We start from the raw sequence: 13,786 nt of genomic DNA on the forward strand, positions 1-13,786 counted from the left end.
AAAATACATTAACAACTTATAAAAAATCAAAATCTGCACGAATGCGCGGATCAAACTCTAGTTATATTTTAGATTTGAAGTTCAAACTTTTAAAGACACATTTTATTGGCATTTACATACTGCAGGTCTCTACAATTGTTATTTTATGGATGTTTTAAATAATATAAAATGATATTATACAATGTATAGTATGTAATCAATGTATAGTATGTAATGGCTCGCATGGATGGCCGTTTAATGGCTCGCTTGAGTGGCCGTTTTAGTGTTATAGTATGTAGTTACAAGTTCAAACTTATATTTCAATAGTATTGACAAACCAAATACATTTTCAACACAATAACACATATTAGATGATAACTCGCGCACATACGTGGAGTGAGTTTTTTATACTATTGTTTGTTCAGTAAATGGTTTTAACATTTTGGAACACTATAATCTTTATCGATTGCAAAATGACGATTATAAATGTTGGTATCTTAAATATACAACCGTTGCTGAAGAGTTAACGTATTACAACTTGTTTTAATTATTTTTAAGACTTCATATGCACAAAAGAAAACATGTTTTGTGGCTTGACACAAATCACCAAAACCAGATAAGCAATATCGATTGTATAGTGACGAAAAAGGCTAAGTTTTATGCTTTCTATTTGTTTACTATTGACTCTCCATAAGTTATCATCTAATATTAAGATCTCAATAATTTTCAATGCAAAATTTGAAATTAACATAGTTTTATATAGTATATAATTTAATTTAAATGATATATATATATAAGGGCAAATCTCCAAAATATCACATTTCTAAGTTTATATCACAAAAATAGCACTCAAAAACTAAAATGACCAAAATAGCATTTTATCTTTTGAAAATTTTAAATTTTTCTATTTTTCAAAATTTGAAATCTTATCCCCAAAACCTCATTTTTCAACTCTAAACCCTAAAACCTAAACTCTAAACCCTAAACCTTAAATTCTAAACCCTAAACCCCACTCCTTGAGTGCTATTTTTGTGACTTTTGGCCTTGAGTGCTAGTTTGGGAACAAAAACTTGATTTAGTGCTATTTTGGTCTTTTTCTCTATATATAATATGAATATTTATTAATGAGACTTCATATTCATACGACTTATGATCATTTGTATCTTGCTTGAACAATAAAAAATGTTAAAGCATTGATCACAAAATTTTCAATGTGAAACTTTTACCATTTTGTAATTTATAGTCGTTTAAAAAATCAAAATATAACATATAAGAAAAATCTAATTTATTATTATATGCTTAATATAATTTTTAATTTCTTTTAATAATATAAAATTAAACAAAAAAAATAGAGGATACAAAAACTGTTATCAAATACATATTATTCATAATCATTAATTGTCATATGTTAATCATATTATGTAATTTTGTAGTTTTTATTTAAGAAAATAATTATAAATAATTTTTTTGTATACTACTAAACAATACGATAGTTGTTTAATAAAAAGTAGAATATATATGTATATGGACTAATTTATTGTTTTACGGATTTTAAGAATCATTCTAATGATGACACATGTCTATGAAAACATGTTGTAATGATTCATGATTAATATATAGTAGATATGTTTCAGTATATACACACCGGATCATCAATCTTTTTAGAGGAGGTTCAACAATGAGTATTAAGAGGGGTTCTAAGAGCATCTCCAATGAAACTCTATTTTTTCCTCTATAATTTACACAAAAAATAGAGTAACTCTATTATAGTGTAAATTTTGCTCCAATGGTGTTACTCTATAATAGAGTTACTCTATTATAGAGTGTAATATAGAGAAATGTCATATTTTACTCTATATTTGGAGTGAAAAAGTGATATTTCTCTATATTTTACTTTATTATAGAGTAACACCATTAGAACAAAAGTTACACTATAATAGAGTTATTCTATTTTTGTGTAAATTATAAAAGAAAAAATAGAATCCCATTGAAGATTTGAAGATGATCTAAATATTTAAGAAAAAAAATAATGAAATAAATAGAAAAAAGACCAATAATTTTAGTCCTAGAGGTTTTACAAAACTAGAAGACACGTGTCACCATGTACGGAAAAATTAGTGATTCTGTTGGCTTAGAAAAAATCAAAAATAGTTTAATAATTATATTACTAATATTATTTTTCTTTTAGAAACTTACATGGTTTCTTATTGTTGGAATTAATCAACAATAGCCGCAAATTGTATCGGGACTCAAAGAAATCTTTCAGTTCAATAGTTTCACTCGCTATAAGAACAAAAGATGAATCTAAATATAAACAATGTATGATATCACCAGATAAGTTAAGCAAGACAAAACATACTAAATTCTAAAACTAATTAAAAATAAAAAGATTATTTTTGTTCTTTTAGTAGTTTTACTATCAACAATACATGAGTTTTAGTGGAAACATCAAAGCAAAACCACAATCACAATCAAACTTTTATCTCATGAACTTTGACCGATCTCTTTCTTGAGACTCTCCACGATCTGTATGCAGACACTTTGGATTCTCCTTCGTGGCTTTCTCTCTCCTTGCAAGCGTATCAGAATCAGCATTGCCAAGATTATTAAGTGAAGCTGAACCCACGAAAGTAATGAAGTCGGTTTGGTACTTTTGTGAAATTGCCATTATGATCTCTGGAGTAATTGCATCTTGCGGCAGAGTCGTGTCTAGAATCTTAACTATCTCCGAGCTCACTAGGTTCCCTGGACGCAAATCTACGCAATCTTTGTCAAACTTCTGCCCAAATCTTTGAACGAACAAGCTCCTTATGATTTGTAGCTCCTTAAGCTCCCCAATTCTTGATGCGGCAAATATCAGTCCGGCCATTGCTTCTTTTGTTTCATCCGGTAAGAGATGAACATCGCTGTCGAGAGAAACATAAGTGACTCAGGTTCTGGAACTATTAAACTTTAATGAAACCTTGTGGTGCAAGTTATCAAGAACCACTTACTTTTGATTAAGTAGAGGAGAAAAACTCTGCAATATAGATGTGCAGAAGTACTTGACCTGATCGTAAGCTAATAGCCTTCTCTCATCTTCATAGAACTGCTTCGCCTACGGTTTCAATTTAAAACGTCAATTACAAGATTGATTTAAGGGAAATTTTAACATACGGCAAGTAGTGATAGTCGAGATTATTCTCATATATTGTGAAATAAACAAATTTATATGGTAATTAAGATTATTTATTCTCATATAATACCTTAGGAAGTGCTTCACGAAATCGGCCGTAAGGAGCGAGTTGAGCAATATCGGACCGGGACTGTCTAACCATACACTCTGTTCGTGTTCGTTGCACCTTGACAGAACATAGCAGATTCTGGATATGGAGTTTGCTGCAAATAATACATCATATTATTAATAAGATACTTGAACAAAAATCATATAAACATTACCTTCTAACACAAGTAAACTTGGTTTCTTACCACTTTGAAGCTTTTTGCCATCTTGAAGAACGAGACCAAACAGCAAAAACATTACAATAGCATCCGAACTTCTGTTCTGTTTTCTTGGCAAACATCATTACCTTTCCTCGGTAGGAAGATGAAGCGAGCCTTTAAGAATGATCTAACAGTGAGATGTTAATATGATAACAACCGTAGTGAAAAAGATCTATTATTATATATATCCCTTAAAAAGTGGTAATTTAAAGCCATCTAGTATTATGATTTACTTATGGTATTAAGTATGGGAAAACACGTTTTTTCTTTTCCAATAGGGAATATGAAAATCCAAATGCATTAATGTACGCTATTTTAACAAGTGGATAGTATATTGATACATCAGTACTTCATAATAAAAGGAACTCAATAAGCATTTTGACGAGTTTCATCCACCACTGGCAATTAAATCGTCGTTTGTTTTTTGTTCTTAAAATTTAAGATGTCAAATCTTAAATTAGACGAATTAACGAAATCTATCAATCAAAATCTAATCAATCTATTTTCCAAAACAAACAAAACGATACAAGACTGTAAATAAGACGAGATATTTACTGTATCTTTTAAATTTATTTACTGTATCTAAATCTTACACACTTATAGAAATTAGTTACCATATAAATATATACAAATATATATTTACATAGTAAAGTTTTTTAGTTGGGACTTGGGAGGGGTAATAAAGCAAATATAAATCATTGTTTTTCAGTTTTTCTTAACTATGAAGAACAAGCCCAATTATCGTAGCAATATGGACCTTATTATAAAACTTACTAAAAAAACAAGAAGATTAATTAATGCCTAAACAATACTTAATGGTGCTTAAAATTATTAAGCAAGACAAAGATCATCATTATGCGTGCATGACTAAATTAACTGCAAAGCCATTGACCAGCAATCTTCGTTGGACTATATTTATTGGCCATTTTCTGAAAAGACAACCGACAAACCGGAAGTACCAGTTGCCGGTAAAACCGACGCGTAGTATACAGCAGTCGCCAGCTGAGGCGGGTTAGATGTAAACCACTCAAATTTGCCTTGGTGAAAAAGACTGCGACCTTTAAACTAATCCATTATTTTTCTAAAACGTTACTACTAATCTTGCCGACTTTTCATTCTCTAATCATTCTTATAACTCCTTTTTTTACTAAACAAACAACATTTATTGTCAACTGTTATCAATCTTGTTGTACCCTCAAGAGAAAGAAAGAAAGAAAGAAAGATCAACTCATCAGAAAGCTGCTTTAGAGAGAAAGAGAGTGAGCTCTGAGAAGATCACCAATGGCTTCGAAGCTTGTAGTCATAATTGTGTTCATCCTCGATCTCATCGCGGTTGGTTTAGCCATTGCCGCCGAGCAGAGAAGAAGTGTCGTAAGTCCCATACTCACTCCTCTCTGACTTCTTCCTTAGTTGATAGGTTTTGGTTTATTTCATCTTGAGAATCTGTCGACTAGGTAGTTCTTGAAACTTCGCAGCCTTGTTCGTTCTCTATTCAAGAAACTGTTGAATGTCAAGTGTGAACAAGCAGTACTATAGAATTATATCATTTTTAGATAAACTTGAAGGATACAGATGCATGATTTTTATTCATGACCTGCAGAGCTTAAATTTCTTTTTAATAGTATGTATTGGCTCTGCAGATTTTTATTTATGTTCTTTAACGCGGTTTATACAAAAGTAGGCATTGTTTTGACAGGGCAAAGTTGTAACGGACACTGAGAAGACATATGAGTACTGTGTGTACGGCACGGACATTGCTACAAGCTATGGAGCTGGTGCGTTCCTTCTCCTCTTTATAAGCCAAGTCCTTATAATGAGTGCTAGCCGTTGCTTCTGCTGTGGGAAGTCTCTTAACCCCGGCGGTTCAAGAGCTTGTGCTCTCCTTCTCTTCCTCATTTGCTGGTAACCAACAACAACTCTTCCCCATATAAGTCTTTATAATTTTCAGATTGTGGTTTGATCATTTTTATTACTATTCTCTTGCAGGGTATTCTTCCTGGTCGCTGAGGTATGTTTGCTTGCGGCATCGATCAGAAACGCGTACCACACACAATACAGAACGATGTGGAACATCGATAACCCACCAAGCTGTGAAGTTATAAGGAAAGGAGTGTTTGCAGCTGGTGCTGCTTTTACACTATTCACCGCTATCGTCTCTCAGTTCTACTACGTATGCTACTCTCGTGCTAGAGATGCTTACCAGAATCCGTCCTACTAAACATTGTCATACTTTTACAGCAAGCTATGTTTAGGCATCAAGAGTTGGAAACTATATTTTCATGTGGGCAGTGAGTTTGTTTAGTTTTTCAGTGGTACTTATCCGATGTGATGTTAAAAAATATTGATGGTGTCTTGAGGATGATACATTGAGAAGTGATTAATGTTTCTTGTGATCGTATTCGTAGGTATATTGTCGTGTGTTTCGTAGTGTATAAGGAGTAGAAAACATGCTTTGTGAATCGTTGTTTTTCTTTTGGTATGGTTAACCGTTCTGGTTTTGCTTGATATAGGAATTGAATTAGCACTGAGATTTTTCAATTGGTGGAAGTAATGAGATCATTTCATTATCAGTCAAGTCTTCGTGACTCTCAATACTCAATATTTTTCTTCTTTTAATCCGTCTTATTTAATTCACACATTTTTCCGCAATTAATCCCTTTTATATGGCTCACAGTATAAAATTCAGTAAAAACATGAAAAAGCTTTTGGTATATTTTTTCTTCGTTGATGCAATATTTATTGGTTAGCTTGTGTGTCAATAAAAACAAATCAATGCAGACTCAGAATCTCCGTAGTGGGAAGAACTATCATGATGTCATTAGTGGAAAAGTGAATAAAATGTTTCGTTTGATCTATGTAATCTTTTTCTATAAATCTCATTAATTTCAACTTTTATTTACATTTCACAAGTTTTTTTTCAGTTCCAGCTACCATTTCATACTTTGGATTCTTTTGAATTCTAGCTTTCAGTGGATGGATTTATTTCAGGTTTGTGTTGGGCTGGGCTTTTCTGCCCATAGCGACATCTCTTTGGGTGTCAAATTCGAAGATACATGCACTATTATGACCCCAACTTGTAAGAGTAATTGTTGACTATGACTACGGTTAGAGCCTGGAAAATCAAAGTCTATTTTCATTTCGTTGTTTTTGATTAAATATGAAATACCGAATATCATAGTATATAAGTATTGACAGTTTAGCAGCAAGGCGTTAGGCATTAGGATAGTATTAACTATGAGAAAAATTAAATAAAAAACAATGGGTGGCATAACAACAATAATCCAACACATGCGTCATCATAGCACATGACCACTAGTACATTGTGCTATAGGATACCAATTTACAAACAATTATCAATAACGTATATTTAATTCAATAATATGAGCGGAATGTTAATATATTTTAAAAATCTGAATTATAATGCGGGTTTAGTTAATTTTAAAAAATTTTAAATTTCAACTCTAGTTAACAAAAAGTTTGTTAAAAGAAAAGTTAACAAAAAGTAAAACCTTCTTTTGGGGGTTTTATACGTTATAACCCATGGGTTATAACCAAAATCTATACATGCTCCACGCCTCCAAGTACAAACTTAATACTTACACATGCACGTTCGCATACATATTCACATCTAATCATACAATACATTGTGTGTATTTATCGCTTGTATCCACACATTACACGTACGTAGTTACGTATGTTTGTCATGTGGGAAAATGCGTTTTGCATTTTTTTATTAGTTAAAATTTAATTTTCAGAGGATCACCAGAGAGAAACTTAATGATTGCTCACACCCATTTGTCCTTTGCTAGATCTCAGATACTTTTAAGCCACATTTTCCTCTGTACTTTCTCTTGATTTTATAATCAGTTTAACATCTTAAAAACTGACTTAAGTGTCTTCTCGTATACTTGAGTAGTCACCTCCAAGTAATTTTAAAAACGACAATGCATTACCGTGACTTGTTAATTTAATAGATAAAAAATATTATAAACAATATAGCCATCAAAAGGCCTCTTTGATGAGAACTTGAGAAGGTGTAAGCGGCATGTCGGTATATGTTTTTTTTCTCTGGATTATCTTAATAAACAAACTAGTTTAAAAAGTCTTAATAGACAGATTAATCCTGTTATCACATCTCACAGCAAACCAATCTCCCTTGTGATTTCGTCACTCGTGGCAGAAGGTCTAGCACTGCGAAAAACCATGGAACACGCATAGTTCCTAGGATTGACGAACTTGATCTTCGAAACCGATTCCAAACAACTGGTGACAGCAGTTGAAGGTTGATGTATCTTAATTATCTAAATTATTATTTATTCTGGTGTTTATCTTAATTAGTTATAATTATCTTATGTATTTTTAATAGTTTTAAGATTATTTGGTTTTCATATAAATATGCGTCTATGCCTAGAGTTGTATTCAGATTATTGATATTGATATTTTATAAAAGAGAGGTTTGAAACCCTTATTTCATTGTTACGGCTAGAACTCGAGAGTTCTCAACGAATCAAGAAGACGTTGATCCTAGGTATTCTCAGACTAAATAGGATTCATTGTGTTATCGTAGCTTCCGCTACATCAGGTGGTATCAGAGCTGCGTCTCTTTGGTTTTTCAATCGAAGAACGATTCTGGATGTCATGGTGAGTATAAGCATTTATTCTATCCTGGACGAAAGTCCTTTTGTTGTGAGAGAAGAGAACCATGAGATCTATCGAGAGATCTATGGTGATCCAATCTATGATATATATGAAGACGATGTCCTTCATATTGACTTTATTTTCAAAGAGGGTTCCATTAAAATTTCGCGTGCAAAGTTAGGGCAAAATCGTATTTGTGAAGATTTTCTGCAGAATCTTAATTATCTGTCACGTGCAAATTTTGTGCGAAAACGGATTTGTGAAGATTCAAGTTACAAACAGATCAGTGCAAAAATCGTGCAAAACATGCTATTGAAGATTCGAGGAAGAGTTTTTCTTGGAAAATGTTTTGGATTCGAAGACTACGATCAAGATTCGAGGACAAATCTTTTCCAACCCGGAGAGAATTATGTAGATAGATATTTAGAATAAATATCTTAATTATTTAGTGTTTTATTTATTATTTGAATAATTATCTTTATTGTTTTAGGGTTTTATGGTTTTCTTATATATAGCCGTTTAGGCTTAAGGTTGTATTCAGTTTATGATTTGAATTAATAAAAGTTAAGAGATTTCTCTTTTGTTTCTTGTTTTCGGTAGATCATTGGTGATCTCAACGAATTTAAGAAGACATTGATCTTAGACATTCTTAGACTAAATAAGATCTTTGTGATTATCCTAGTTTTCCGGGTATTCTAAGAATCAACGGATCTCTAGTCCTATCCTACAAAGCTTCCGCTACATCAAAGGTGTAACGAATTTCTCTGATCTCCATGAAATCGTCTCCGACATTATCTCTCTAGCAAACTCTTTCGATTATGTTTGTTTCAAATTTCGTAACCGCAGTAACTTTGCTCTCGAGGGCAGTCTCACTAAGCAAGTTTTTGGTCTAGTTGTACCAACCACATTTATTTAACTTTAATGAAGCTTTCCTTGACAAAAAAAAACAAATTAATCCTGGCTTTTTATACACAAAGCTCAAATCTCTTTTATACCCTCTAAAACTTGAGTGATTTTGCATTACTGTTTTGTGATTTTATACTGCCCATTATATACATTATACAGTAAAATTTCTATACATTAATAATGATAATATAGAGACTACACCAAAACTATATTTTTTATTAATTTATAAAGATATTAATTTATCGATATATTAATTGAACCAAAAATTCAATTTGAGACTATAAAATTATATTATTTTATAGAAATTTTTATTGTATATTAATTTGTAGAGTATTAATTTAAAAATATTATACTGTATATACTTTTATATGTTTACTGGTTTCGACATGGGTACAAATTTCAGTCATTGTAGAGGACAAGCACAATATCAAGATTCTAGATGTGATTATAAGATCACACTCGATCGCTTCAGAAATTAAAATGTTATGAACTTATGATTATATATGATAGTTAAATTGATGGATTCATCAGTTTCACACACACATATCACAATACTAAAAGGCCAATATACTCTATTGTGAGACTGCCACGTCCTCAGAAAAAATAGGCCAATGAGATTAGGCTATGTGCTATGTATTACCACGTCATTCTACTAATATTCATCCAAAAGTATTGCTTCATTGGCTAATAAATTTTGGATCGTTTCTCTTCTCATATTCTCTAACTAATAATATTGTCTCGATTCATATACTTTTGTTTTCCATCTCTCTTCGTTTTTCAACTTTGCTTTACTCCCTGAGAATCCCAACCAGCTCCCCGCCACCTTCCCCTACGATCCCTTCACTGTCACCCAAAAAATGAGCGATAATGATCGCTACATCTACGGTGAAGTTCGCGCGTGAGCTGGATCCAAATGATGTTCGACATCTTAAATCAGATATGACACGATCGCGTGTACGATTGGAGATCCAGATTGAAACAAAGGTGAAAATTGTAAATGGTGAAGATGAAGAGTCAAAGAGTAGAGATCAAAAGTAATGGAATTTTAATGGAATCAGGATTCATAATTTCATAATTAAATTTGTTTTTGTTCCGTCTGGATTTGTATTACATTTGGAATAATCCCAAAAAAAGATTTCTTTCTCAGTTTTAGTTGAAATTTGCAGAGGAGAGCCAGGAAGATAAAATATTGTTGTTAGTAGATAAGGACAGATACAGAATTCACGGCTTCTACAAGAACATCAGTGTTGTTAACCGTCCAAACACCCGCTGCGTCTCTGCGGTTTCCATACTTCTCCGTTGCGGTTGTTGGTTCCATTTTTTTGTAAGAAGTCTCCATGGTAGCTGAGTCATTTGAGTTTTGGTTTGACGACAAGAGTCCGTAAACATTTTTTTGATTTGCTAGAAGAAAAATCGTAAGAATGTTGTGTGTTGTGGCTTAACATTTACTTCTTGGTTCGATGGTTTTAGGGCTTCAAGCTTGAGCTTCACACTTCAGATTGATTCAAGTGTAACTCCGATGTCACTTGAATTTCCCCCGGAAACAGTCTTACAATAATGAGGGCAGGAGTTTAAAGTTTAAACACAGTGAGGGAAAGCAATATTATAACCAAAGAACATGCACATTATAACCATCCACCGTATATCTCTACTAAACCCAACTGTTGGTGGAAAAATAGAATTGTTAAACATCAATGCTGAAAAGAACCCTTGAAAACTACTAATTTTCCTGAAAAAAAAATTCATAAAAATAATATTTAACAAAGAACAACATATAGAAAATAATATTTAGTAGATATATCTGGTCTTCAGGACATATTTACCTCATGAAAACCATTCTATTTTTCTTAACTTTTATGAATTTTCAAAAAATATACAATAAGCAATTAATTGTGTACCTTTAATCAATGTATTTACAAAATATTTATTAAATCCAACATTTTTGAAGTTTTTTCAACAATTTTTTTTTCATGCATACTTCTAATACTTCTAGAATGATTAGTTTTATTGCTAAAACTTAAAAAAACTGCTTGCCACTAATTAAATAATACAAATCCGAAAGATAGAGGGAATGAATAAGTTAGGAAATCAAAATTTAAAATTTTGAGTTTAAACCAGATTTTTTTCTACTGTAATAATATTTTGAATAATGTAATATGTGTGTTTTATTATTGCTGACATTTACATTTTAATAATTTTAACTTCACTTTAATCATTTTTATTTGTCATTGTATCCAATATATATAAATTAAATATTCTGATAAAAATAACTTAATATCTTAAAGCAACTAACTATTTATAAAAATAAATCCGGACGTAGCCCGGGAAAAGTCTCTAGTATATATAAATGTTGAATAGAGAATGATATATCCTACTAAAAAAACAACACGATAATGACTAGAATTCGACACCTAAATCCTGATACAATATCTTATCCGATCCTAATAGTTTTTCTTGTATCAAACTAAGCTAATTAATATAGAGATGTTGAGATAAGAAAACACTATATGAAGATTTATCTTATAAATGCGAGAAAATCAAAACAACTATATCATAATAGCATGTCTTTATATACAAGAAAGTTACATGTGTGCGTCTATTTCTATCCAAACAAGAAATATATGGTCAAACCCTACTTTTGCCCCAACACAAAAAAATTATACCATAAATGGAATTATCTACATTTTTACATTCGTAGTCGATAAGAACACAAAAGGTCAATGAAATTTCGGATATTTGCATAGAGATAAGTAAAAATAAAGTACGATAATTTTTGCTTGGTCATGATTTGTCTTCCCGTTTGTTAATAGTTACGAGTGACCTCAACAATATTTGTGAAGGGCTCGCCTAGCTTTCACAAATATAGACGCATGTTGACAATATTTGCGAACGGCCTCGAGAATTCCATAGAGAACACAAGCTGCTATATATTGTTACGTGGGGAAAAATGAACATGTTTGAAATAAAGTGATTTAAAAGGAATAATGTAAATGTTGATTAATTATACTCCATATGTTTCAACTGACGACAGCGAATGAATAAAGTTATGCCAACGAGCTCTAAATAGAGATTGGTGGGTGAGAATGATTCAGACCATTTAATTCCTAACGGTTTTGCGTATCTTTACTGATAATAATTTTATTTTAATATTTTAACATAAATTAGTTAGACACCTATTTACAAATTACAAAAGATAATAATAGTTGTTGACTTTATTATCGTCTTTTCCTTTTCTTCGATAAGATGTGCCTGTAAGCTATAACCTATGTGTAGTTTTTATCCTCCGAAGCTACTTGGATAGTTGAGCCTGTTTCTTTTCCTTTAACGAGAATATTTGAACGTGGTAAGTTCAGAAGAAAAAAAAACATAGTTTGATTCTCATTCGATTTAAAAGTAGCCATAGTATAAATTTCCGTTTAAATTCAATGGAACAAACTTACCCAAATATATAATTGTTGATAACGTTATCTGCAGGAAAACAGTCGTTTATAACGTTATCTGCCGAAAACAGTCGTTTATAGCGTTACGTTATCATAAGGTAATCTCGCGCACTATAACAGACTGAATATGTTTTACTAATTAAGTTTTGACAGCTAAAAGTATTATAAGTGAGGATCAAAGACAATCAATCATATGTGATTTCGGGTTTATTTCTTTGTTTCAAAACTAGTATTATTGTAATGTAATACTCGAGGTTTGGGTTCTCTTTGATTACAAATGATCATATGTTTTTGGGTTCTTTGAAACAACTTTCAGTTACAATACAAGTATTACACAGTGGAAGAACAAAAGAATGGGGAGAGGAAGAGGGACGTGGCTGATCTAAAGACACTGACAAGGTTTACTCTCTTTTTTTTGTCATAAATATTTTTGTTACTAATTTCTTGTATCATTATAATATCACCCTAATTATTTATTTATTCATTTAATTATTTATACATGTCATACCAGTTCCCAGCTTTTGAATTTGACCCAAGGAAATGTTTCACTTTAACAACATCTATACGGTGTTAAAAAAAAAATAACAACATCTATACAAACAAACAAGAATAATATTATTATTTTTTGGTAAAACACAATCACTTAAAAATATCGCTTTTCCTTTACTTTGTTTTTTTTTCTCTTCTAATTATATATAAAATGGTGATAATGTTTCCATAATATGATGTATGGCCGAGAAGGTACTTTGTGACTGATTTGAAGTATGAAATGCTATGATTTGAATGGCTGCCGGGATGAATCCGTCATAATTACAAGTAAGATAGTTCGAGATATTATTTAAATGTTGCACCTTCTTCTTTTTTTTTTAACCACATGTTGCACATTCTATAGACTAAAAATGCTGCATCGAGAAGGTGCAAATGATTAGAACTTAGTTTTGACGAAATCATATTTTACGGACTAACCACGCTGTTTACGATGGTTTCTATCGGTTCTTGACATGCACAAATTGTAGATCAGCATATCTACAAAATTTGTAATGAATTGGTAATTAGTAGAAGTGGTAGAATTGTAGTAGTCAATAATTTTTAGCTGATTTCACTGCGATCAATGTGTACTATCAGAATTAACCCAACAGCATTCTGACTCTTACATTATCTTCTCAATGTTATGTCATTCGTTAGCTTCGAATTTTTCTGACATACCTGTATCCAATTTGCCCGTTATTTAACTAATTTATCCAAAGGTGTGGGTTACTAAATAATGTGACACAATATTGTAAATAAATGTGTTAAACCAAGGTCTGATTGGTACATAGAGTAATTCAGAATAAAAATTA

At 31.5% G+C, this 13,786-nt stretch overlaps 2 protein-coding genes across 2 annotated transcripts; one reads left to right on the forward strand and one right to left on the reverse strand.

The window, feature by feature from the left end:
• Positions 1-1,105: 1,105 nt before the first annotated feature.
• Positions 1,106-4,269, reverse strand: LOC103869915. The gene is made up of 4 exons (XM_009147992.3): positions 3,448-4,269; positions 3,225-3,357; positions 2,973-3,076; positions 1,106-2,885 (listed from the first exon to the last, which is right to left on the reverse strand). Exons 1-4 carry the CDS (start codon positions 3,543-3,545, stop codon positions 2,459-2,461), a joined length of 762 nt encoding a protein of 253 aa, XP_009146240.1. The 5' UTR covers positions 3,546-4,269; the 3' UTR covers positions 1,106-2,458.
• Positions 4,270-4,516: 247 nt separating this feature from the next.
• On the forward strand, positions 4,517-5,969 carry LOC103869916. Its single transcript, XM_009147993.3, has 3 exons — positions 4,517-4,833; positions 5,159-5,364; positions 5,449-5,969. Exons 1-3 carry the CDS (start codon positions 4,744-4,746, stop codon positions 5,678-5,680), a joined length of 528 nt encoding a protein of 175 aa, XP_009146241.1. The 5' UTR covers positions 4,517-4,743; the 3' UTR covers positions 5,681-5,969.
• The last annotated feature ends 7,817 nt before the right edge of the window (positions 5,970-13,786 follow it).

The sequence above is a fragment of the Brassica rapa genome, chromosome A05 (assembly GCF_000309985.2).
Source record: "Brassica rapa cultivar Chiifu-401-42 chromosome A05, CAAS_Brap_v3.01, whole genome shotgun sequence".
NCBI classification, from domain to species: domain Eukaryota; kingdom Viridiplantae; phylum Streptophyta; class Magnoliopsida; order Brassicales; family Brassicaceae; genus Brassica; species Brassica rapa.